At 40.5% G+C, this 22697-nt stretch overlaps 1 protein-coding gene across 6 annotated transcripts in view; it reads right to left on the bottom strand.

Annotated features, from left to right (window-relative positions):
* Nucleotides 1–1676: 1676 nt before the first annotated feature.
* Nucleotides 1677–22697, bottom strand: part of rps6ka1 (ribosomal protein S6 kinase a, polypeptide 1) — a 165485-nt gene continuing 144464 nt past the window's right edge. For all 6 annotated transcript variants that reach the window (XM_073034406.1, XM_073034403.1, XM_073034409.1 and 3 more), the window contains 5 exons: nt 14960–15121; nt 13893–13969; nt 11008–11125; nt 9243–9380; nt 1677–5160 (listed from right to left, as the gene is read on the bottom strand). In XM_073034406.1, the coding sequence (XP_072890507.1) occupies nt 5035–5160; nt 9243–9380; nt 11008–11125; nt 13893–13969; nt 14960–15121 (621 nt within the window). In that variant the 3' untranslated portion in view covers nt 1677–5034. The remainder of the gene's footprint in view (nt 5161–9242; nt 9381–11007; nt 11126–13892; nt 13970–14959; nt 15122–22697) is intronic.

Raw genomic sequence — 22697 nt, forward strand, 5'->3', positions numbered from 1 at the left:
TCAGCAAGTCGAGCAGCATCTGCAGGGGGCAAGTTAATATTTTACATCACGATGGATACAATTCCTTCACTCCCCCGCTGGTCTGTACCTATGTGAGGCCATCAACCATGGACCTACTTGTCTATGAGGGCTGATTGATAAGTTTGTGGCCTAAGGTAGAAGGAGTCAATTTTAGAAAGACTAGCACATTTATTTTTCAACATAGTCCCCTCCTACACTTACACATTTAGTCCAGCGGTCATGGAGCATACGGATCCCTTCTTTGTAGAAGTCGGCATCTTGGACCTCCAGAAGTGGTCCACAGCAGGGGTGACTGATAAGTTTGTGGCCTAAGGTGGAAGGAGATGAGTTATACAGCTCTCGCTACGTGCACGTGCAGTTCAACTCTGAGTGATTATGAAGAGAGTTTGAAATTAATAACTCATCTACTTCTACTTTAGGTCACAAACTAATCAATCACCCTTCCTATGTCATATACAAGCCTGGGCAGTACAGTACAGAAGGCAAGCTGTTGCCCCTGCAGCAGATTCCCTCTCACCACGCAGCTGATGAATCCAAAGGAACTGCAGAGACCCACACAGTTTGGCACCAGTGTCGTCGCCAGAGTTGCCAGTGTGAACTCAACATTGGACTGCCTTCGGGTCTCCAGCTCCCGATTTTTCACCTGAGTTTATTTCTGGAACCTTCCCCATTAATGGGTATAGCTGCAAGGCAGTGGAGGTTTTGGATCAGAGTTTTCCTTTGCCTAGATGAGCTGCTACCCATGGCTAACGAGTCCCATCTGCTCAAAGCCACTGGTTTTAAGGCATCAGTAGCCCGCTTTTGCCCCTTCTCCTGTCAGTAGAAACAGCTCCACCGAGTTTAGTAAGGCACACATGAGGGTCAGGAGCTGGACTTGGATGTCAGAGGCTATTTGATACTCATGTTGTTGGGAGCATTTAATAGCTAGAGGGAGTTTATTCCCCATTACCACCACTGGCTATAACAACCTTGAGGAACCAGGATGGTTGTAGTGTCTGGTCTATGATGCAGTCATGGCCTCACTGTTCATATATGAGAGGAGCACAGAGATTGTGCTATCAGCAGATTGTTGGAACAGATGTGTGCGTGTTTCGGTGGACCAATAGGCTATTCATCTAAATGTTAAATCAGGAAAACCAATGTGCTTCCTTGGGATGGGCAGTTGCTTTGAAAACACCAATAATTGTCGTTTTCAGACATTCATCAATCGAACAGTGGTTTTCCACCATCATGTTTGAATCAAACAGACATAACACAGTTCTTCCAAAGCAACATGAGATCATTGATAAAACCTTCCGCAATAAAAGCAACATCAGAAATTAGGTTTTTGCTTCCCAAAGCAATATTCTGGAACCAGTTTAGTTCAGGAAGTACACTAAATTCACTGCTCAAGTGAAAGATGTTGCTGTTATTTCAGTCTGTTCTGGCCAATCGTGGTGGCGTGACTGAATCCTTGAAAATGAAAATATGATTCTCTTAACAACGACCTTTCTCTGACAGCAAGACTGTGACCAGATCCTTACCTCTGTCATTGCCATTCCATAACCAATCTTTACAAATCAAGATTATTTGTTCCTTGTCTTTGCTGAGGTTAGACTACAATTTCGGTTATGTATTACCATCAATTATTTCAAAAATGGAAGAGATTGATGAAGCCCAGTCAGTGCAGGTCTGCTGTTTATTCAGTTATGCAGTATAGACCTCTGATAATGCAGCAGAGATATTCAAAACTTAGAATTACAAGAACAAATTACAAAATCAATATTTCATTTCAAATGATAGAAAATGTTACATCCTTTGAATCTTTAAATTTTATCCAATAATTTTAATGAGAACATTAAAGTTGATTGCAAGTTGCAGAAATTACACCTTGCTTACTCCACACACCAGCCTCTTGCAGTTCTACTCAGCAAACAAAAAAAAACAAACACCTGAAAGCAAAATAATGCTAATTTATACAGGAAATGCAGAATGCAATGAAATTCAACCCCACTGATTATCTGTAGCATTAACACCAGAGAACGCAGGATCAGAACCACCTCTCAGTATACACAATGGCTCCAAGTAATTTTTCTTCAGCTGCATCAGAAGTGCTGTTGGAGTCGAGATGAGAGTGTCGCGGAGCTGCACTGGAAGTCTGATCTACAGTGGGGAATGGAAAGTTAGCACGGATGGTTTTGAGATATGGCCCCATCAGACCCAAGGGGCCTTCTTGTCCACTGGTTGAAGATGAGAGATGTAGGAATACAAGAGGCAATAGAGGAGTGTGTTTGGGGAAGCCAGGGGTTGGCGAGGCAAAGGTTTTGGAGATCTAGCTATCTGAGATGTTGCATCCACAGCTGATTGGAAGGAAAAGGTAATGAGAATTAGAGGCAAGTGCCAATGAACGCATGGAGCCAGGAGGTTGGGAGAAGTCTATGTGAAGTTAGTATGGTCAGGTAGGGTAATGAAGGATAAAGAGTAAACATTGGAATTAACTTCATGGAGTCTCAGTCCAGCTAAGCATCAGCAAAGCTTTGCACTGGGAAAATGCAAGCATGGTCTCTCTTGGGAAAATGTTGACCAGTTTTGCCAGAAATCCTCTAAAAAGATCACTGCATGAAAAATGATGGCATTTGATGCACAACTAATGCAGAAGCTATGTCAGAAACACAAAGGCAATTTATGCCCAGAGATGCCCATTTGAACTTGTGGAGGCACATGAAACAACTCAAAGGTTGTTATCATATTTCAACTTTGGAGAAGTTAATTTCCAGTTCTACAGCACTGACCAAATTTCTGCATGGCTCTTAAGAAAATACTGCAGCGACATTTGCAGAAATGGAGAAATGACGAAATATCCTTCTTACTAAATCTGATTCTCTTTTAAACTTAAAGACTCTCAGATTGTGCAGCAATGGAGCAAAAAGATAATTCCTGCAATGAGAAGCGAAACAGATTGAATGATCCTGCAGCCAGAAAATTATATGGTGAGATACATGTCACAGCTACACAACAGAGCTATTTAACCATGGCAGCCACAGAATAACACTGCAAATAGTATAAAAATTACTTTGCATGGGATTTTTCAAATCTCTACACTTTGTGCAATCATATTAATAATAGTCTCTGAAAACACTTTTTGAATATCAACCACTTGGGAGATTTACTTTTCTTCAAATAGCAATTAAAGTTAGTTCTAAGACGGACAGTGTCCTGAAGAGGTGCATCTCCACTTCAGGGAAACACGTGTTGGAGGTATAAGCTCTCTTTTGGTGGTTCAGTATATGGAAAATATACAAGTACATTATTTCACAGAATAAGATAATCAAACTACATGGAACCCAACAATCTAATGTGCTTTTAGGTTCAATATAAATGTTTACATACATTGTATACACTGCCTTAAAATGATCAGCCCAGCTTGGACTACACCCTAACACTATGACATACTGATATGCTTTATGCTTGATCTAATGCAAACAGAATTTTCAATTTATCATGCCATCTGTCTAACTGATGCTATTGCCTCTTAGGATCATAATGTTAGGAAGAGAGGAGTGAACTATTCTATTTGAAGAGTTAGTTGCTTTGCCATTAGATAAAAGCTTCCTATCAAAGACCGAACAGTGAAAAGTATTTTAATTAAGTTAACTACTTATCATCTTTATTACCAAAACCACTAACTATTCTAGTTGGAATACAAACACTGCAGATGCTGACATGCCCTGGATCCGCAATCATACTGGTTACATGTACTCCAGATATAATATCAATCTTAGTACAACCACAGTTAAATGCATTATCATTCCAAGTAATTACACTCCCATATGCTGAAATCAGTCCTGATATATCACTCCTCAGTCACACAATCACACCAATACATATTTATCCCATATGTACATATAGCTGGGACACACACACATTGCTGTTATAGTCCCTGCCCAAAATGTAATCACCTCCAGGTTCTGTCAGACATCACTCTAGAATGGTACTGCCACTACTTAATACAGTTACTCCAGATGGAGACAATATTCAGGTATACAATCAGAGAGATACTGGCAATGTCAGGATACTTAATCTGTCCAGAAGCAGAATTCAAGCACTGCCTATGGGACAAGTAAATGGTTAATAAATAATTATGGTATTTGGAAGTACCACACTGAGTGGTAAATCTCTCTCGAATAGCATCATAACCTGTTGGTATAGAGTTCTGCAGATGTTTTAAACAGCTGACTTGTTGCCTTTAAGCATTTTGATGCTTGTTTTACATATGCAATCTAAGGATTTGGGTAGATTCAGTGGCTGATTAAGATATTACAATACAGCTTTTCAGTTACTGTGCATTTAGTTTGCATAATCCTAGGATTGGGAAAAAGAAGTCAAAGCAGCTATAAACTGATTTTCGGGGCACATAATAAAGCTTTTACCACATTTAATTGCTGGTGGCATGATTTATGATGCAAATATTTAGTTACGGCATTGGAGAGAAGAATAATACAACACGAAAGACTTGAACAATGATGAACCTTTAAGTACAATCATTAGTTTAAAATCTTCAAAGCTCTGAGGAATGTTGCCGCATTCTCTGAACCTGAGATTTGGCTTGATAACAACCCAGCTATTATGCTTTGCATGATTTGCACCCCAAACATGCTCATAGCCACCTTAAAAAGTCCTGCTTCCCCCCCCCATGTCTTTCAAGGCATTAAAAATCCACAATAAATATTCAAAGAATTCAAAGCTTCCTGACAGCTCATGATGGTTTTCACCAAAAAAATAGTGCAAGATGTTTAAAATTCTGTATCAAAGTTGTAAGCAAATTACTTCACATGATGGTGTCAGGTGCCTTCAGCTCCATTCCGTTACTTATTTCTCATGTTCTGCAAAATTGCCCCACGAATTCCCAAAGCTCCAAACTCTTATGAATTGCCCACATCTTGGAGGGTCACTCTTATGACTGTGCACATAATTCAGCTTTCCCCCCCCCCGAGTGATGTAAATTTGCAATGAGCTGTAGGCGCCAATTCTGAATTACAGTGACGTGGACGGCAGTTTTTTAAGTTCTCTGCGTTGAGCCAAAGTCGATGCCTTCACAGACTCCAGTTTCGGTGCTGGTGGAGAACTGCTCAAGGCGGAAAATGTGGCAGCCATCGCCCCCTAGGTAGAAGAAATCATAATTCTAGTGCACAATCTGGAAACAATTTACAGGACAAAGCACATGATATTGCATAGTTACTTGCCTCTATTAACACTGTTTTGGAGAGTACTCAGTAAACACTCCTTATAAATGCTCATTCACACACACAAACAGTGCACACTTTAATTAATTCTCCAGTATGTTCTAGTAAGGGTCCTAAAGGGTTGGCTTTATGATGCCTTTCCCACCATACACGGGTAGTGATCAGGATGCATAATTAAGTATATGTTGTTTGTATACTTCTGCTTATTTTGTAATACGATTGTAACTACATTGTGGAGTGCATCATATTCTAATTCCTGTGTAGTTTTAAGTTAACCATGTTGGTAATTAAAGATAATATATCCTGGTGCCTAATAAACAGGGCTCTTCACTCCCAGGGTGGGAGGAGAGAGGGGAAGACTCACTGCCAAGAGTTCACGCTTGACAAGTATGGAGCTGTTATTGTTCACTGCTCGATATCTTTTTGTAAGTACTGGCAGTTTTCTTTTCACTATTTTCACTAATTTTAGTAAGCCTGATTTTTGACGCACCTTTGCACAAAAGTGCTAAGTGACATCAAGTATTTTCTTCCTTTGGACACAACTCACAAATCTAACACACTGATAATGGGTAAATGAACATTACAATCTAGTGACACATTTCAGCTGAGTATTACGTAAATTTTCTTCAGGGTGTACATATCAAACCAGGGACTGAAAAGGATTCATGCCAGACCAGCACTGCAGTAACCACTCAGCCAGATTTTCCAACCTCCTTTACGTTGATGAATCAGTACAATGGCCTCTCACTCAAATGTCAGCTAGACCAAGGAGCTGATCATTGACTTGAGGAGGAGGAACCCAAAAGTCCACGAGGCAGTTCTCATCAGGGGATTAAAGGTGGGGAGGGTCAGAAACATTAAATTCCCTAGTGTTATTATTTCAGAGGACCTGTCCTGGGTCCAGCAAGGAAGTGACATTACGAAGAAAACACGGCAGTGCCTTTACTTATAAGTCTGCGAAGATTCGACATGCCATCTGAAACTTTGACAGTCCTCTATCGATGTGCAGTGGAGAATATACTGGCTGGCTGCATCGAGGCCTGGTATGGAAACACCAATGCCAAATGCTTTCAAAAAGTAGGGGATATGACCCAGTCCAGCACAGGTGAAGCACTGAGCACGTCTACATGACTTGCTATCACAGGAAGCAGTGGACACCCATCACCCAGGCCATGGTCTTTTCTCACTGCTGCCATCAGGAAAGAGGTACAGGAGCCTCAGGGCTCACACCACCATGTTCAGGAACAGTTACCAGTCAACTATCAGGCTCTTGAACCAGAGGAGATAAGTTCACTTGCTCCATCACTGATGTGTTCCCACAATCTATGGACTCACTGTCGAACACTCTCAAGTTCTCGATATTTATTGCTTAATTAATTATTTACTATTATTACTTCTTTTGCTTTCTTTCTCTTTGTATTTGTACAGTTTTTTGGCTTTCGTACATTTCTAATTTGTCTTGTTGGGTGCAATCTTTCATCAACTCTATGATGTTTCTCAGATTTACTGTGTATGCCTGCAAGAAAATGAATCTCAGCATTGTATACGGTGCCATTCGCACTTCGATAATAAATTTACTTTGAACTCGCACTTCTATGAAGTGGCCAGAAATACCAAAGCACCTGACTGGTGTAACTAGCAGAACCGTCCTCATGTTTGCTTCGCATATGTACTGACAAATCATGTATAGTGAAGAAGCATGGTCAGACAGGAGGATTCTGGTGCACATAATCAGTACTGTGCCATAAATGGAAATGCATGAACCCCTGCCCCTGATTACACTAATGCCCCTGAAGTAGGTGAGAAGACAACAGTAAGATTACAGAGATGGAGTTCGGAAGAATGTACCCTCCACTTGAAAGAACCGGATATGGATGTAGGAGACATGCAGATTCACAAATGACACCACGGTTGGTGGAATAAACATCAGTGCAGAAGATAAGCTTAGGCTAGAAGGATATATTGATGTGTGAGTGAAACAGACTGAGAATGGGAGATGAAGTTTAATTCAGTGAGGCAATATACTTTGGGAGTACCAATGTTGCTAGGACATATCATGATCCTGGGGAGTACTGAGGAACAGAGAGAACTTAGAATCAGATCTGGGCTATTATCATTGATTCACAATCAGTGGCCACTTTATCATAGAGTCATAGAAAAGTACAGCACAGAAACGGCCTTTTGGCCCTGCCAAACCATTTAAACTCCCATCGACCTGTTCCGGGACCATAGCCCTCCATACCCCTACCATCCACATATCTATCCAAACTTCTCTTAAACATTGAAATCAAGCCCACCTGCATTGGCAGCTCATCCCACATTCCTACATCCCTCTGGATGAAGAGGTTTCTCTCATGTTCTCCTTAAACTTTTTGCCTTTTCCCCTCAACTCATTACCTTGAGTTGTAGCCCCACCCAACCTCAGTGAAAAAAGCCAGTTTGCATTTACCCCGTCTAAAGGTATCTTTTGCACCTGATAAGGTGGTCACCGAGTGTGTGTTCATGCTCTGCTGTACCTAATATCATGGCCACCGAGTGTGTGTTCTGTTGCTGGAGCCCATCCACTTCGTTTTGATGCTCTTCTGCACACCACTGTCGTAATGCATGGTTATTTGAGTTACTGTCATCTTTCTACCAGCTTGAACCAATCTGGCCATTCTCCTCTGGCCTTTGTCATGAACAAGGCATGTTCACTCACAGAAATGACACCCACTGGATGATGTGTTTTTTTGCAACATTCTCTGTAAACTCTATAGAGTTGTTGTGATGGAAAATCCCTGGAGATCAGCAGTTTCTGAGATACTCGAACCACCCACTCTGGCACAGACAAAGTCACTTAGATCATACTTCTTCCCCATTCTGATGTTTGCTCTGAACAACAGAGCCTCTTGACCACGTCTGTGTGCTTCTATGCATTGAGTTGCTGCCACATGATTGGCTGATTAGATATTAGCATTAACGAGGTGTTCAGGTGTACCCAAAAGAAAGTAGCCACTGAGTATTATGGCAAGATATTTGATTCGTTTTGCAGCAGCAGTATAGTATGATACAAAGAAGTTACTATAAATTACAATAAGTATACATAGATAAATAATGCAAAAAGAGAGCAAAATATTGAGCTGGTGTTCATGGAGGGGAAGAAACCGTTCCTAACATGTTGAGTGTGTGTCTTCAAGCTACTGTAGCTCATATTAATGTTAGTAATGAGAAGAGGACGTCTTGGATGGTGGGGATCCTTCATGCTAGATGCCGCCTTACTGAGGCATCGCCTTTTAAAGATTTTCCTGATGGTGGGAATGCTAGTACCTATGATACAGCTGGATCACTATGCTAATCTAAAGATCTGTAAAGGTGGCAGTGTGGGGAGGCAACATGTTTAAGGCAGCATAATGGGTACTGGCTTTCAATAGTTGGGGCATTGAACACAACAGCAAAGAGGTTACGTCCCAGATTTTTAAAGACAGTCAGACTTCAGCTGCAGTACTGTGTGTAGCTGTAGTCAGAACACCACAGGAAAGATGTGATAGCAGTGGAGCTGGTACACATTCACACGTTGCCAGGGATGGGGCATTTCAGTGGCGGAGCAGAGAGTGGAGGCTAGACCTGTCTAGTCTAGGCTAGACCTAGACTTTGCAGGAAACTATTACCCTTATTGGAGGCAATTAAAACTTGAGGACAAATTTAAAGTAATGGGTAAATGGTTTAGAGATGAGCCCTGGGGGGGGGGGGAAGGGGGGCTGCTTTTTCCACCTAGAGTGGTGAGTACCTGAAACAAATTGCTGGAGAGAGTGGAGAGAGCAGAGTTGCTGATAGCATTTAAGAGGTGCTTAGACAAGCAATTAACTTGCCCTGGCATAGGTGGGCAGGGGCTGAACGCTGGAAGACTGGATTAATATAGATGGCTGCCTGCTGGCCAGCATGGATGTGGTGTGGTTAGAAATATTCACATGCTGTATGACTCCGTAACTAACTGCTTGTCCACAACAATAGACAACTTACTTTAACGAGCTTGACATCCTGCCGGGCAAGCTGGCTCTTTGGCAGCTGATCACGGTTCACGATCCATTGATGTTTCAGGACTTGTTTTGCTGTGAGGCGTTGGTGTGGGTCAACATGCAACATCTTGGACACAAGGTCCTGTCAATAAGGAATATTGCAATGCATGGATGAGTTAACTGAAAGGAGCAATATTAAATTTGTCATTCAACAAGAAATTTACTCAAGGAATTGGATTAAAAGAGAAACTTATACTTGTTGCACTTATACAACTCAAAGCACCTCCATGAAGAAATATCAGACACAAACTAACACTGGGCCAAGGAAGGTAAATGAGCAGAGCAGTCACAAGGTTAATTGGGGATGAGCTATACGCTGGGCCACAAAGGGAACAACAGAACCATTTAAGGAAGGTAATTACAAAGTTCTATAATTTGGGGTGGTGATATGGCTCTACCAAAGGAGGTGTAAGGTGCTCCTTCCATCTGCTAGACTGCAGGTCACCCTTGGGCAAGGTGTAGCACCTGCTTAGCCCTCCCGCACCCCCCACCTCCAGGATCAGGGTCACGTGAAGCCATGACTGCAGGTAGTGGATGGTGTATGAACAGCTAGTATGTATCACAAGTCCTGGTTATGCGACCAGATACCAGGCAGACAATCTCTGAAGAGTTTTGATAATGGCTGGGGTCACCCATCTTGTAAAGACACTGCCCAGAAGGCAGCAATGGCAAACCACTTCTGTAGAAAAGTGTGCCCAGAACAATCATAGTCACGAATAAAGGGAAGACCATGATCACCCACATCATGTGACATGACAGATAATGATGACAATGCCAATCTGGGGCTCAGAAGGGAGAAATGTAGACAATACCACTATAAAAGAGGACCCGAACAAAATTACCAATCTGACCAGCAGTGTGGCAAGATGGGGTCAACGGGGAGCGAGGGCTTGCACGTGATTGCAACCAGTAAAATGTGTATTTGTAAACTTCGGAGGGGGTTGATCAAATTGCTAGAGGTATAGACAGGGCAAGATGAGGCACAGGTGGTTATGGGTTTTCCCAGAGTGAGAATATCAAGTGGAGAGCAGAGGTTTAAAGTGAAGAGAGAAAATTTAAAGGAGATGTGTGAAACAAGTTGTTTTTTGATACATAAACAGAGATGTAGGTGCCAAGGCAGGTTGTAGAAGCAGACATGATAGAAATATTTAAGAGGCACTTAAACAGGCAGATGAAAAAGGAATAGAGGGAAACATACCACGTGTGGGCTGGTGGTATTAGACTGACATGGTTGGCGCAGATGTGATTGGCAGGCAGAGGCCTGGTCCTGTGCACCACTGTTCTGTCTTCTAAGCACTACGAACATAGATGTAGCGTAGAACATCATGGGATCTGGGATCAGCCACGATGGAATGGCGGAGCAGACTCAACGGGCTGAATGGCCTAATTCTGCTACTATGTCTCATGGTCTTTGAACAGTGATCAAGGAAGACAATACCGAAAAGGGAGGCAAACCTCCAAGAAGCTGTCATCAGCTCCCAGGGATTTAATCATCATTCAATTCCAGCCTTTTCAATATGCCAGCATACAATGTCAATGCACATCTGGAACATGATGATTCTCCCTCATCTTCAGTTGCCTGTGCATCACCTACAATTTTCTTAGACAACCCAGATAGCTGAGAAACATGCACCTTTTTTCTAGATAACACAGAAGGTTAGTCAACTTCAGTGTTGTAAAGACTTAATTAAAAAAAAAATTAAACTGACCTTTGCAGCAGAAGAGGCTTTGTCCCAGTTCCCACCCTGTAGATTGTAGCGACCACTCCCAATCCTGGCCAGAATCTCACTGGGCGTGTCATCTGGGCCATTAGCAAATGGGGTATACCTGGTTTAAAATGACCAAAGACAGAAGGCATCAGTTAAAAAAGCAAAGTTCTGTTCTAGCAAAATATGCAGCAGCTTTAACAGCCTGATATTGGAATTAGAATCAAAATCAGGTTTAATATCATCGGTTTACAGTACGTTATGACATTTGTTGTTTCATGCTGGCAGCAGTAACTTTCAATACACAATTTAAACTAAATTTAAAAAAATAAATTGAATAAGTAGTGCAAAGAAAGAGAAGAAAAATAGAAAGGTAGTGTTCATGGGTTCATTGTCCATTCAGAAATCTGATGGCAGAGATGAAAGATGACGAAGCTGTTCCTGAATCGCTGTGTGCGTGCCCTCAGGCTCCTGTACCTCCTCCCTGATGGCAGCAATGAGAAGGAGGCATGTCCTGGGTAACGCTGTTCCTTAACGATGGGCAACATTGCAATTGAAAATAGCAAGGGTACACTCAGACACCACTAAACATAAAAGTGCTCTGCAGGGTAATCTCTTAATCATCTCCTGGAAACAACATCAGTCTCTTACCCAGACACCAAACCACCATTTCACCCACAGCAGAGTCTCAACCATTTATGCCCTGTCTCTCTAAACACCAAAAAATTATTGAAAATAAATCAAAAGAAACTAAGTCACGCAGTTGTTATCAGATGGCATACCGTGAGCAGTTTTGGCCCTCTTATTGAAGGAAAGTTGTGTTGGCATTGGATAGGGTCCAGAGGAGGTTCACGAGGATGATTCCAGGAATGAAAGGGCTAACATATGAGGAATGTTTGATGGCTCTGTGCCTGCACTCACTGGAGTTTAGAAGAATGAGGGGAATCTCACTGAAACCTATCAAATATAGATGGAGTGGATGTGGAGAGGATGTTCCCTATAGTGGGGTAGTCTAGGACCGGAGGACACAGCCTTTGAATAGAGGGATGTCCATTTAGAACAGAGATGAGGAAACATTTTAGCCGGCGGGCAGTATGCCTGTGGAATTCATTGTCACAAGCGGCCATGGAGGCCAAGTCATTGGTATATTTAAAGCGGAGGTTGATATTTTCTTGATTAGTCAAGGCGTCAAGGGTTATGAGGAAAAGGCAAGAGACTGGGGTTGAGAGGGATAATAAACCAGCCATAATTGAATGATGGATCAGACTGATGGGCTGAATGGCCTAATTCTGCTCCTATGTCTTATGGTTAAATATGCTGCTCATTTTGTACTAAGTGCTGATTTTAGTTAAATACTTTACAGCTAAACCACTGCTTTTTAATTTCAGATAATAATGGAAGATAAGTGAAATTAATGCTTCACTTAGTTTGAAAGCCGACCTTTATCGCACTACTTTAAATTTACAGTTTTCTTTTGGTCTACAAAGGTCTAACTGAGATATCTCATTATCGCAAAACCGAACCTGAATATAAATTTGCAGGTACCGTATCTTTATGATGACCCCATCTTTGCAGCAGGACATAATAGTCTTAGTCACATGGTTATTAATAGAATTGGAAAGTTCAGCCTTTTAAGCAGCAGTTTAACCAAACATAGATTAAAATAGAAACATTATTTCTACAATCTAGAAATTCATCTGCCTTGTTAACACTCCCTCTCATGAATCCTGAAATGCACATTGCACTGTAGATAAATATCACGCAGAAAAAAAATTAGAATTCAAGTCTACTGTCAGGGTTCTTTTTGAAAAGCAAATGATTAAAAACATTTACATTCTTATCACCTCCAAATGCTTTACACAAATTACTCATACAGGAAAGAGAAACAGGCAGTTTGTCCACCGCAAACTTACACTATAATGTGGCAAGGCTTAAATTATCTGTTTTATTTTAATAGCTATTTAGTGGTACAAGCGAGGAATAGAGTCTTCTGGCCCAAAGAGCATCCCACCTATGTAACCTTAGCCTAATCACAGGACATCTTAAAATGACCAAATTAACCCATTAAACTGTACGCCTTCGGATTGTGGGAAGAAACCGGAGCACCCGGAGACAACACACACTCTTCACGGGAAGGACGTACACACTCCCTACAGATGGCATCAGAACTAAACTCCAAACTCCTACTCCTTGAGCTGTAATAGGGTCACCCTAACCACTACATTACCGTGGTGGTGCTAACTTCACAACAGAATGTTGGTGAGACATCAGACAATCTCCTTGGACTTTGAATATTGTTAAGACTCATTGGCTTCTTCCTCTCTGCCATCCAGTTTCCGAATGGACACTGAACCCATGAACACCACCTCGCTACTTCTTTCCTCTTTTCGCACACACACACACACATATATATATATATATATATATATATATTTACTGTAATTCACAGTTGTTTTCCTGTGACTGTATTGCATTGTACTGCTGCCACAAAACCAACAAATTTCATGACATATGTTGGTGATATTACACCCGATTCTTAATTCAAAAGGGCTTCAACTTCATGTCTCATGTAAACTTCAACTCAACTGTCATATTGGATGTGGTGCTCAGGAATAAATTATAATGAGGACATAAAACCTGTGTGTCAGACAACAAAGTATTATTATCCAAACCAGGCTGACACATAGTAAAGGATGCAGTACAGCTGCAGTCAGCTCAATAGGCCATACAAAGAAAGCCAGGGAATAAAGTTGCAATTTATAGGAGAATTATTGGAGTAATCTTACTACTGCTTGCATTGAAAGTGTATTTGCACAGTACAGATACAGCAGGATTACATTGATTTTTGACCTAACAGTCACCATAAACAATGGAAAGTGGTAACTCACCCAGCCAACATGGTGTAGAGCAAAATGCCCAGACTCCAAATATCACAACCTTCATCGTATCCTTGGCGTTTGAGAACCTGCAACACAGAACACTTCTATTTAAATGTTCATTCGTTGGTGTTATGACAGATAACATCTCCAAATAAAGCTGTTCAAATATTCAACTAACACGGAGTGACAGGGCAGAAAAATGATGACATATTCCAGATTCACTTCCTATCTACTGTTACGAGCATCACAGGAATCTTGCTAGATGCATTTTACAATACAATAGAAATAATTTAACAGATTGCAAAAAATAATCATTTCCTCTGCACCAACAATTCTAAACAAATTGGTCAGAAGCTGAAGTCTTTTCAACCCAATCCTCGGGTCCCAAATACATGCTGCACTATTCCTGTTTTGACAACTATATTTTTGATTTCATTTGAGGATCAGTTGTTGACATCTGTCAGAAGAATGTAGTCCCGATCCAGAAGTTTAAAACAAATCAGTGTAATCAGTGCCTTCTCCCTCACTCGCCAAACCTGCAAATTTGCTTCCTTGTAACGAGGGCAATTAGACAAAAGGTAGCAAACAAAATAACATAAAAGTTGTGAAATACAAATTCATTGCAAATGGATCAGCATTTCATGTATAATGAAATATTACGACGTAATGTTATTAAGTTAGGTGATGGGGTGGAGATTCGTGTCTACCAAAGGCGCTCCTTCCCTCCACTAGCCTGCAGGTCACCATTGGGCAAGGTGCAGCACCTGCTTAACCCCTGATCAGGATCACGTGAAGCCATGGGAACAAGTGGTGGATGGTCGTACGAGCAGCCAGTGCATATCACAAGTCCTGATTTTGCAACCTCTGACACCAGGCAGACAATCTCTGAAGAGTATTGACAATGGCTGGGGTCACCTGTTTCGTAAAGACACTGCCCAGAAGACAATGGCAAACCACCTCTGTAGAAAAATTTACCAAGAGCAATCATGGTCATGAGACCATGGTCTTCCACGTCATACGGCATGGCACCCAGCAATGGCATCACATAGCATTAAAATGCTGTAAATAATACTCACCTCTGGGGCAACAAAGTTGGCTGTATAGCATGGAGTCATGAGGAGACCATTGTCAGCCCTAAGCTGCTTAGCAAAACCAAAGTCACAGATTCGGATAGATTCCGGATTACTTGATTCATCTACATACAAGATATTACTTGGCTTCAGGTCTCTGTGAACTACCTGGAAGAGAGCACAAGTCACCAATGAAGAAATGGAAGTATCACCAGAGGATCACATCAGGTTTTAATTGTCTTATTAAATACTTTTCTCACATGGGAAAAATAAAGGGTAGCAACTTTCAGATTTGTAACAATTTCAGTTCAATCATCCAACATGAAACTTGTGAATTCAGGCTCTGATCTAAATGCTGTCTAAAATTCCCTTCTTGCCAGCCATATTGAACAGCAATCACAGCATTCTAGCTGCAGTACTGAAAAGATGCGCTTCATAACTAGCCACATCTCCAAGCAACTTGTTTGGGTATTTACCTGGTACTATGGAAAATTACACCAATGTCACCCCCGCCCCCCGTAAATTAACAAACAGTGCATTTGCGACACAAGTTAAAAAGTAAACAGTTTAACACTACAGGTGGACTTCCGGTAAGATGACGACTGTTTAGCTGCTCCGAACTTTTGCTCCGTCATTCTCCCTACCTTTGCACTATATGTCTCCATTCTTAAACCTTAGTTAGGTATTTTATTAGGTTTCTTTTACTTGCCTGCGAACACATCTATCTTATAATGCTTAACAAAAGTACTAAAACCGGGTAAAAAGGAAACTTCTACGGATTTGCCGGCTGACATTTTCGCTGCTTTGGAACAGCATCGACAAGATATTTTAAAGGAATTTAGAACTACTTTCAACCAGCTGGATGTCAAATTGGATCGGATCAACGCTAGAGTGGACAAACATGCTGAATATTTATCTCGCATCGACTCAACTTCTGAAGATTTAAAACGCTGTGTTCAATATCTCGAGACTCTCTGCTCCAGCCTAGAGCAGCAGAATTGTAAACTTTTTTCCAAAATGGTGGATCTTGAAAACCGGAGCAGACGTTGTAATCTACAAATTCTCGGTTTGCCAGAGGCCACCGAACAGGGCTCTCCCGTGAATTTTTTTTCCGACTTTCTCTGTGAGATTTTTGGGAAAGAATTTCTCCCGACTCCACCTGAGCTTGAAAGGGCACACAGGATCTACGTTCCCCGTGCAACTCTGGGTTCCCGCCCACGGCCGGTAATTTTGTGCTTTCATCAATACCAGGTGAAAAACCGTTTGATCATGGAGGCACGCCGCAGAGGTACTTTTGCTTTTCAAAATACAGTCATTCGCTTTGTGGAGGATTTTGCCCCCCAGGTTCTGAAGATGCGTGCTGAGTTTAAAGGTGTAATGAAAGTGCTTTTTGATTGTGGTCTTAGACCCTCCCTTCGGAACATAGCCAACCTTCGAATTACGCTTACTACTGGAGAATATAAGTGGTTTAAATCAGTGAAGGATGCTGAGGCATTTGTTGGAAGTCTTCCGGCCATCCCGTCTTCTTAGGAACCCGGTCTGACCTTCTAAAATGGTAGATAAGTACCTCTCGTAGTAAAGCTATTTTTTCTGAACCCAGACTGTACTTGAATAAGTCAGACATTATCTATTGAAACTCTAAGGGTTGTAGACAATCTCTCCCTGGACCTGGTGCGTTTTTTCTAAATAGATAATCCGAGTTTAATGTTTCCCTGCGGACGTTTAGATTGTACTTGTGTAATCTATTTTATTCTTGTATAACTTTATCTATAGAGATCTACAATTGACTTTAACTTGTTTTGGAGGTTTGGAGTTTTTATTGAAGGCCTCCCTGTTGGTTGATTCATAGTTTAAGTTTTGCCTTTTTTTTCCTGTAAATGGTTGATAAGTACTCTCTTCAAATCTATAATTTCCCTCTTTTCTCCCTCCCTTTTTTTTCTTTTGATCTTCTATAATTTTTCGCGGGTAGGTTAGTTTTGGTTTTCTTTTGATTTTCTTTGTATTAAGTCTTATATTTCTGCTGAAGTTGTTCCTACTTGTTATTATGTTTTCTAGTGCATAAACTAGTTACCATTTGCTATAGTATTTATACGGAACTGTTGTTAACGACACAGTACTTGGGTTAATTTTTTTGGTAGAGCTAGCTGCTTTTTTTGGTAGCCGTCTAGTTTTGGGTTGCGAGGATGGGGTGGATTCTCCAGTTCCAACACTACTCACTGTTTCCTTTGCTTGTCTTTGTTACTCAGGACATGTTTCTGTTTTGATTCTGCGAATCTATGTTTACATTTTTGCTCCCAGACTGTTACTGTACTGCTTGACTTTTTATATGCCTGCTGCCTTCTACGCACTAACAATTGATAATGGTTAATACACTTAAATTTGTGAGCTGGAATGTAAAGGGATTGAATCACCCTGTTGAAAGAAGGAAGGTCTTCTCACATATTAAACAACTCAAAGCTGACATTGCTTTCCTTCAAGAAACTCATATTCGTTGTTTTGATAACTCCCGGCTTCTGTCAAAGTGGGCGGGTCAGCATTTTCATTCATCCTTTGCCGCCAAAGCTAGGGGGGTCTCCATCTTTATTAACTCAAATATTCCTTTTGAACTCCATAATAAGATATCTGATACAAATGGCCATTTTATTATTGTTTCTGGTAAACTATATAATACTAAAGTTGTACTAGTAAACCTGTACGCCCCCAATTTTGATGATGTTAATTTTTTTGAACGTTTTTTCTCCTCACTACCAGACTTAAACTCATACTCTCTTATACTGGGTGGTGATTTCAATTGTTGGTTAGATCCTAATTTGGATCTATCGTCCTCTGTTACTAGACCACCTACTAAATCTGCCTTAGCTATTCAATCGTTTCTCTGTAATTATGGTATCTCTGATATATGGCATTTCCTTCATCCTACTGAGAGAGATTATTCTTTTTTTCACATGTTCACCATACCTTTACTAGAATTGACTACTTCTTACTTGATAATCAACTCATTCCATTTGTCTATTCTTGTGATTATCAGAGTATACTGATTTCTGACCATGCCCCAATCACTCTGTCTTTAAATTTTCCTGGTCTCCCTCAGAGGAATAAACACTGGCGGTTTGATTCGACTTTATTATCGGATGATGATTTTCTAAAATTTATTAAGGATCAGATAACCTTTTATTTTAACACCAATACATCACCTGAAGTGTCATCCCTGATTGTCTGGGATGCCATGAAAGCATATTTGAGGGGCCAAATAATCTCTTATACAGCAAATCTTAATAGAAAGTCCTGTGCAGATCGATTAGACCTCATTAATCAGATTAAAGATTTGGATCAACTGTATGCTCAAACTAAGAATCCTGAACTATACAAGAAGCGTGTAGAACTTCAAACTAAATTTAATCTTCTGTCTACTCAACCTGTCGAGCGCCAGCTTCTTGAAAATAAGAGTCGCTTTTATATCCATGGCGACAAATCTGGTAAATTTCTAGCCAATCAGCTGAGGCGTTCCAAAGCCAAACAACATATTACAAAGATCCGGAAGGTGAATGGAGACTTTACATCGGATCACTTAGAAATCAATGACGCATTTAAAAATTTCTATTCTCGACTTTATTCCTCTGAATCTTTGAATGACAATATCTCTGTTGATCATTTTTAAAATAATCTGAATATTCCTTCGCTTTCATCTGATTTTAAAGCCAAACTTAATGCGCCTATATCATCAGAAGAAATATCTTTTGCAATTTCTGCATTGTCTTCAGGGAAATCTCCTGGACCTGATGGGTTCCCCGTAGAATTTTATAAATCATTCTCTTCACTTCTCTCTCCTCAGTTACTCTCAGTATTATCTGACTCGTTTAATTACGGCCAATTGCCACCCTCTTTTAATGAGGCATCTATTATTCTTTTATTAAAAAAGGGTAAAGACCCAACAGAGTGTTCCTCGTATAGGCCGATCTCTTTGCTTAATGTTGATGTTAAAATCTTGGCCAAAGTTTTGGCTTATAGATTAGAAACTGTTATTCCCTCTATTATTTCTGATGATCAAACTGGATTTATTAAAAACCGTCTCCTTTTTTTAACATGCGGCACTTATTTAACATTTTATATTCACCTCCAACTGGGATTCCTGAATGTGTTATTTCCCTCGATGCGGAGAAAGCATTTGATCGTATAGAGTGGAACTACCTTTTTTGCAGTTTTAGAAAAATTTGACTTCGGTCAAAGTTTTATCTCTTGGATCAAATTGCTGTATTTGTGTCCTACTGCCTCTGTTTTAACTAATTTTCAGAAATCCCAGTTATTTAACCTCAAACGTGGCACCTGTCAGGGATGCCCTTTAAGTCCCTTTCTCTTTGATTTGGCTATAGAACCTTTGGCGATAGCATTTCGAAATTGTCCTGAACTGACCGGGATTTGGAGAGGGGGTGTTGAGCATAAAGTTTCTCCTTATGCTGATGACTTATTACTTTTTCTCTCAAATCCGTCTACATCCTTACCTCCAATGTTGACCAGTTTAGCCAGCTCTCTGGATATAAACTCAATTTACATAAGAGCGAACTTTTCCCAATTAATAAAGAAGCACAAGAATTAACATTTAGTGATCTCCCTTTTAAAGTAGTTCATAATCAATTTACTTATCTTGGGATTACAGTTACAAGGAAGTTTAAAGATCTCTTTCGTGAAAATTTTGCCAATCTTTCATATGCTATTAAACACATAGTCACCTCTTTCTATGTCTTTGGTAGGTCGTATTAATGTTGTTAAAATGTATGTTCTCCCTAAACTTTTATATTTATTTCAATCAATCCCAATTTTCATTCCTAAATCTTTTTTTGATTCCTTAGACTCTATTATTTTGTCATATCTGTGGAAGAACAAGCGCACTAGAATTAATAAAGCTTATCTCCAAAAATCTAAAAAAGAGGGTGGCATGGCTTTACCTAACTTTCGTTTATATTATTGGGCAGCCAATATACGCTGTGCTACCTTTTGGTCCTTTTTCCATGGCCAACCCGAGTGCCCTAATTGGGTAGCAATGGAGTTGAGCTCCACTAAAGAATTATCTATCTCTGCACTTCTTGGCTCTGTACTCCCTAGTAGTTTGTCCAGATTAATAGTTAATCCTCTTGTTAGACACACTTTGCGTATATGGGCTCAGTTTAGGAAATTTTATGGTTTCCATGGTTTTTCCCTTTCTAGCCCTATTTTACATCATCACCTTTTCTTACCTACTACGTATGACTCAGCATTCCTTGATTGGTATAGGAAGGGCATTAGACATTTTGAAGATCTTTTTATTGATAATCGCTTCGCTTCTTTTCAACAGCTCTCTGCTAAGTTCAATCTGCCCAATGCTCATTTTTTTAGATATCTCCAAATTAGACACTTTATTACTCCTTTAATTCCTAACTTCCCTGAAATGCCTGAGAAAAATGTTATGGACTTATTTCTTTCTATTAATCCACTAGGTAAAGGTTTAATATCATTTATTCATGATAAATTAGCAGCCTTATGATGTGCCCCTGTGGATAAAATTAAAATGGCATGGGAGCACCATCTAAATACCTCCCTATCTGATGAGACTTGGGACTCGATTCTCAAATCGGTTAATTCAACCTCTCTTTGTGCTCGCCATTGCCTTTTACAGTTTAAGATTGTTCATAGAGCCCATATGTCTAAATCTAGATTATCTTGATTTTACCCTAACATTAGTCCGCTTTGTGATAAATGTAAAAGGGGCGAGGCCTCTCTCATTCATATGTACTGGTTTTGTCCTAGCTTGGAGAAATTTTGGAAAGATGTCTTCATAACGTTATCGTATATTCTGAATCACCACCTAGAACCTAACCCTTTAATTGCTTTGTTCGGTTTCTGGGGCGAGACAGATTTACGTCTGAGTTCGACGAAGTGTCGAATATTATCTTTTGCCTCTCTCCTGGCTAGACGTTTAATCCTCCTTAGATGGAGAGATGTTGCCCCGCCCACGCATGCTCAATGGCTTAACGATACTATGGCCTGCTTAGACCTCGAAAAAATTCATTATTCAGTTCTTAATTCGGATTTAAAGTTCCATAAGGTCTGGGGACCTTTTATTGAGTACTTTCATAACCTTCCTCTTGACTAGGGTTTTTTTTCGGTCCCTTGCTTTCAGCTCCTTTTTTTGTTGGTAGTAGGCATTAGTATCTTCTGTTGCTAAGTGTATTTACAGTTTTGGGGGTTTGATTGTCCTGATTTATATTCCCTATACTGTGTTGTGGTTGATCTGGAGTTTTTTTTTTGTTTGTTGCGGGGCTTGGGGAGGATACTAATTTTACATGTCCTCAATTTGGGTGCTTTCTCAATTATCTTTCTTTGTATCATATTATTATTGTATGTTTATTTTTGCACTGTATCAATGTTCTTCATTTCGATCTGGGTTTTTTTATCTGTAGTTATGTAGAAAATGTATTAAAAAACTAATAAAAAAATAAAATAATAACACTACTGGTGTTTCACGTACTCTGAGAACTGTGTGCTGTCAGTGTGTTTAGTAACCATACGGCCTGGTGGGGGGGGAAGCTGCTTCTCCTCCTAACAGTTCTTATCCTGATGCTGTGGTACCTCCTGCCTGATAGTAGGGGTTCAAAGATATTGTTGGACACCAGTAAAGATGTTTTCAGCAGGGTTATCTAGTGGCACTTATAATCTAATAACTAGTTCTACTTAATTCTTGCCATCATCACAGCTTTGGACCAACGGTGGACCAGAAAGATAACGTCGAGAAGATGAGGTGACAGCGTCTGTCCTTAATAACAAGAGAGTGTTTAATTGAGTGTGCCGTCAATGAGGTCTGACAAACATGATGTCAAAGGACAGCAAGGGGAAAAACATTCCTATGGCTTGAACAAAGGAATCTGGCTGAGATTGCTGTAGGTCAGTCATTGCAGTCCAAGATATCATTACAAGAGGTCCTCAGGTAAGGCCCCGGATTTAGCCATCTTCAGCAGCTTCATCAACTACTTTCCTTCTATCACAAGATCAGGAAGTGGAGATATTATCTGATGAATGTACACATTTACAATTGAAGTGAATGAAAAGGTTTCTGTCTACAAGCATGGGGTAACATACAATATGATATCCATGCCACAAAACTATTAGGCAATGAAAACTGCCAACAAGAAAGTTACCCTTGCTACTCAATGGTATTACCACTGCCACCAGGAGAGGGCTGTACCTCACCAAGACTGACACAAAACAGGGTCTGATTCCTGACGAAGGGTCTCGGCCCGAAATGTCAACAGTATAGATGCTTATAGATGCTGCCTGGCCTGCTGTGTTCAACCAGCATTTAGTGTGTGTTGTCTGATTCACCTGCTGACTCCTGAGAAACCGGTTAAACTATCTATGAAGCACCAGTCTGGATTGTGATGGAATACGGCACTTCTCCACTTCATCAATATGAGTGCTGCTTCAATGACATTTAGAGAACTCAACACCACCAAGGAGAAAACATCCAGCAGATTACTCATTCATTTCCTCCAGCAGCAGCACTTGTTTTCAGTATGTACAATCTTCAATCGCACCTTCTAAGTCACTGATATTAATCAACTAAGGTGCCAGCCAACTGGAGGGAGTATTCAAGGACATTTTCAACTTCTCATTGCTATGGTCAGAAGCTCCCACCTGCTTCATAAGGGCAACAATTTACACCAGTGTCTAGGAAGAGTAGTGTGAGCTGCCTTTGTGACTATTACCAGCAGCA

The sequence above is a fragment of the Hemitrygon akajei genome, chromosome 32 (genome assembly GCF_048418815.1).
Source record: "Hemitrygon akajei chromosome 32, sHemAka1.3, whole genome shotgun sequence".
NCBI classification, from domain to species: domain Eukaryota; kingdom Metazoa; phylum Chordata; class Chondrichthyes; order Myliobatiformes; family Dasyatidae; genus Hemitrygon; species Hemitrygon akajei.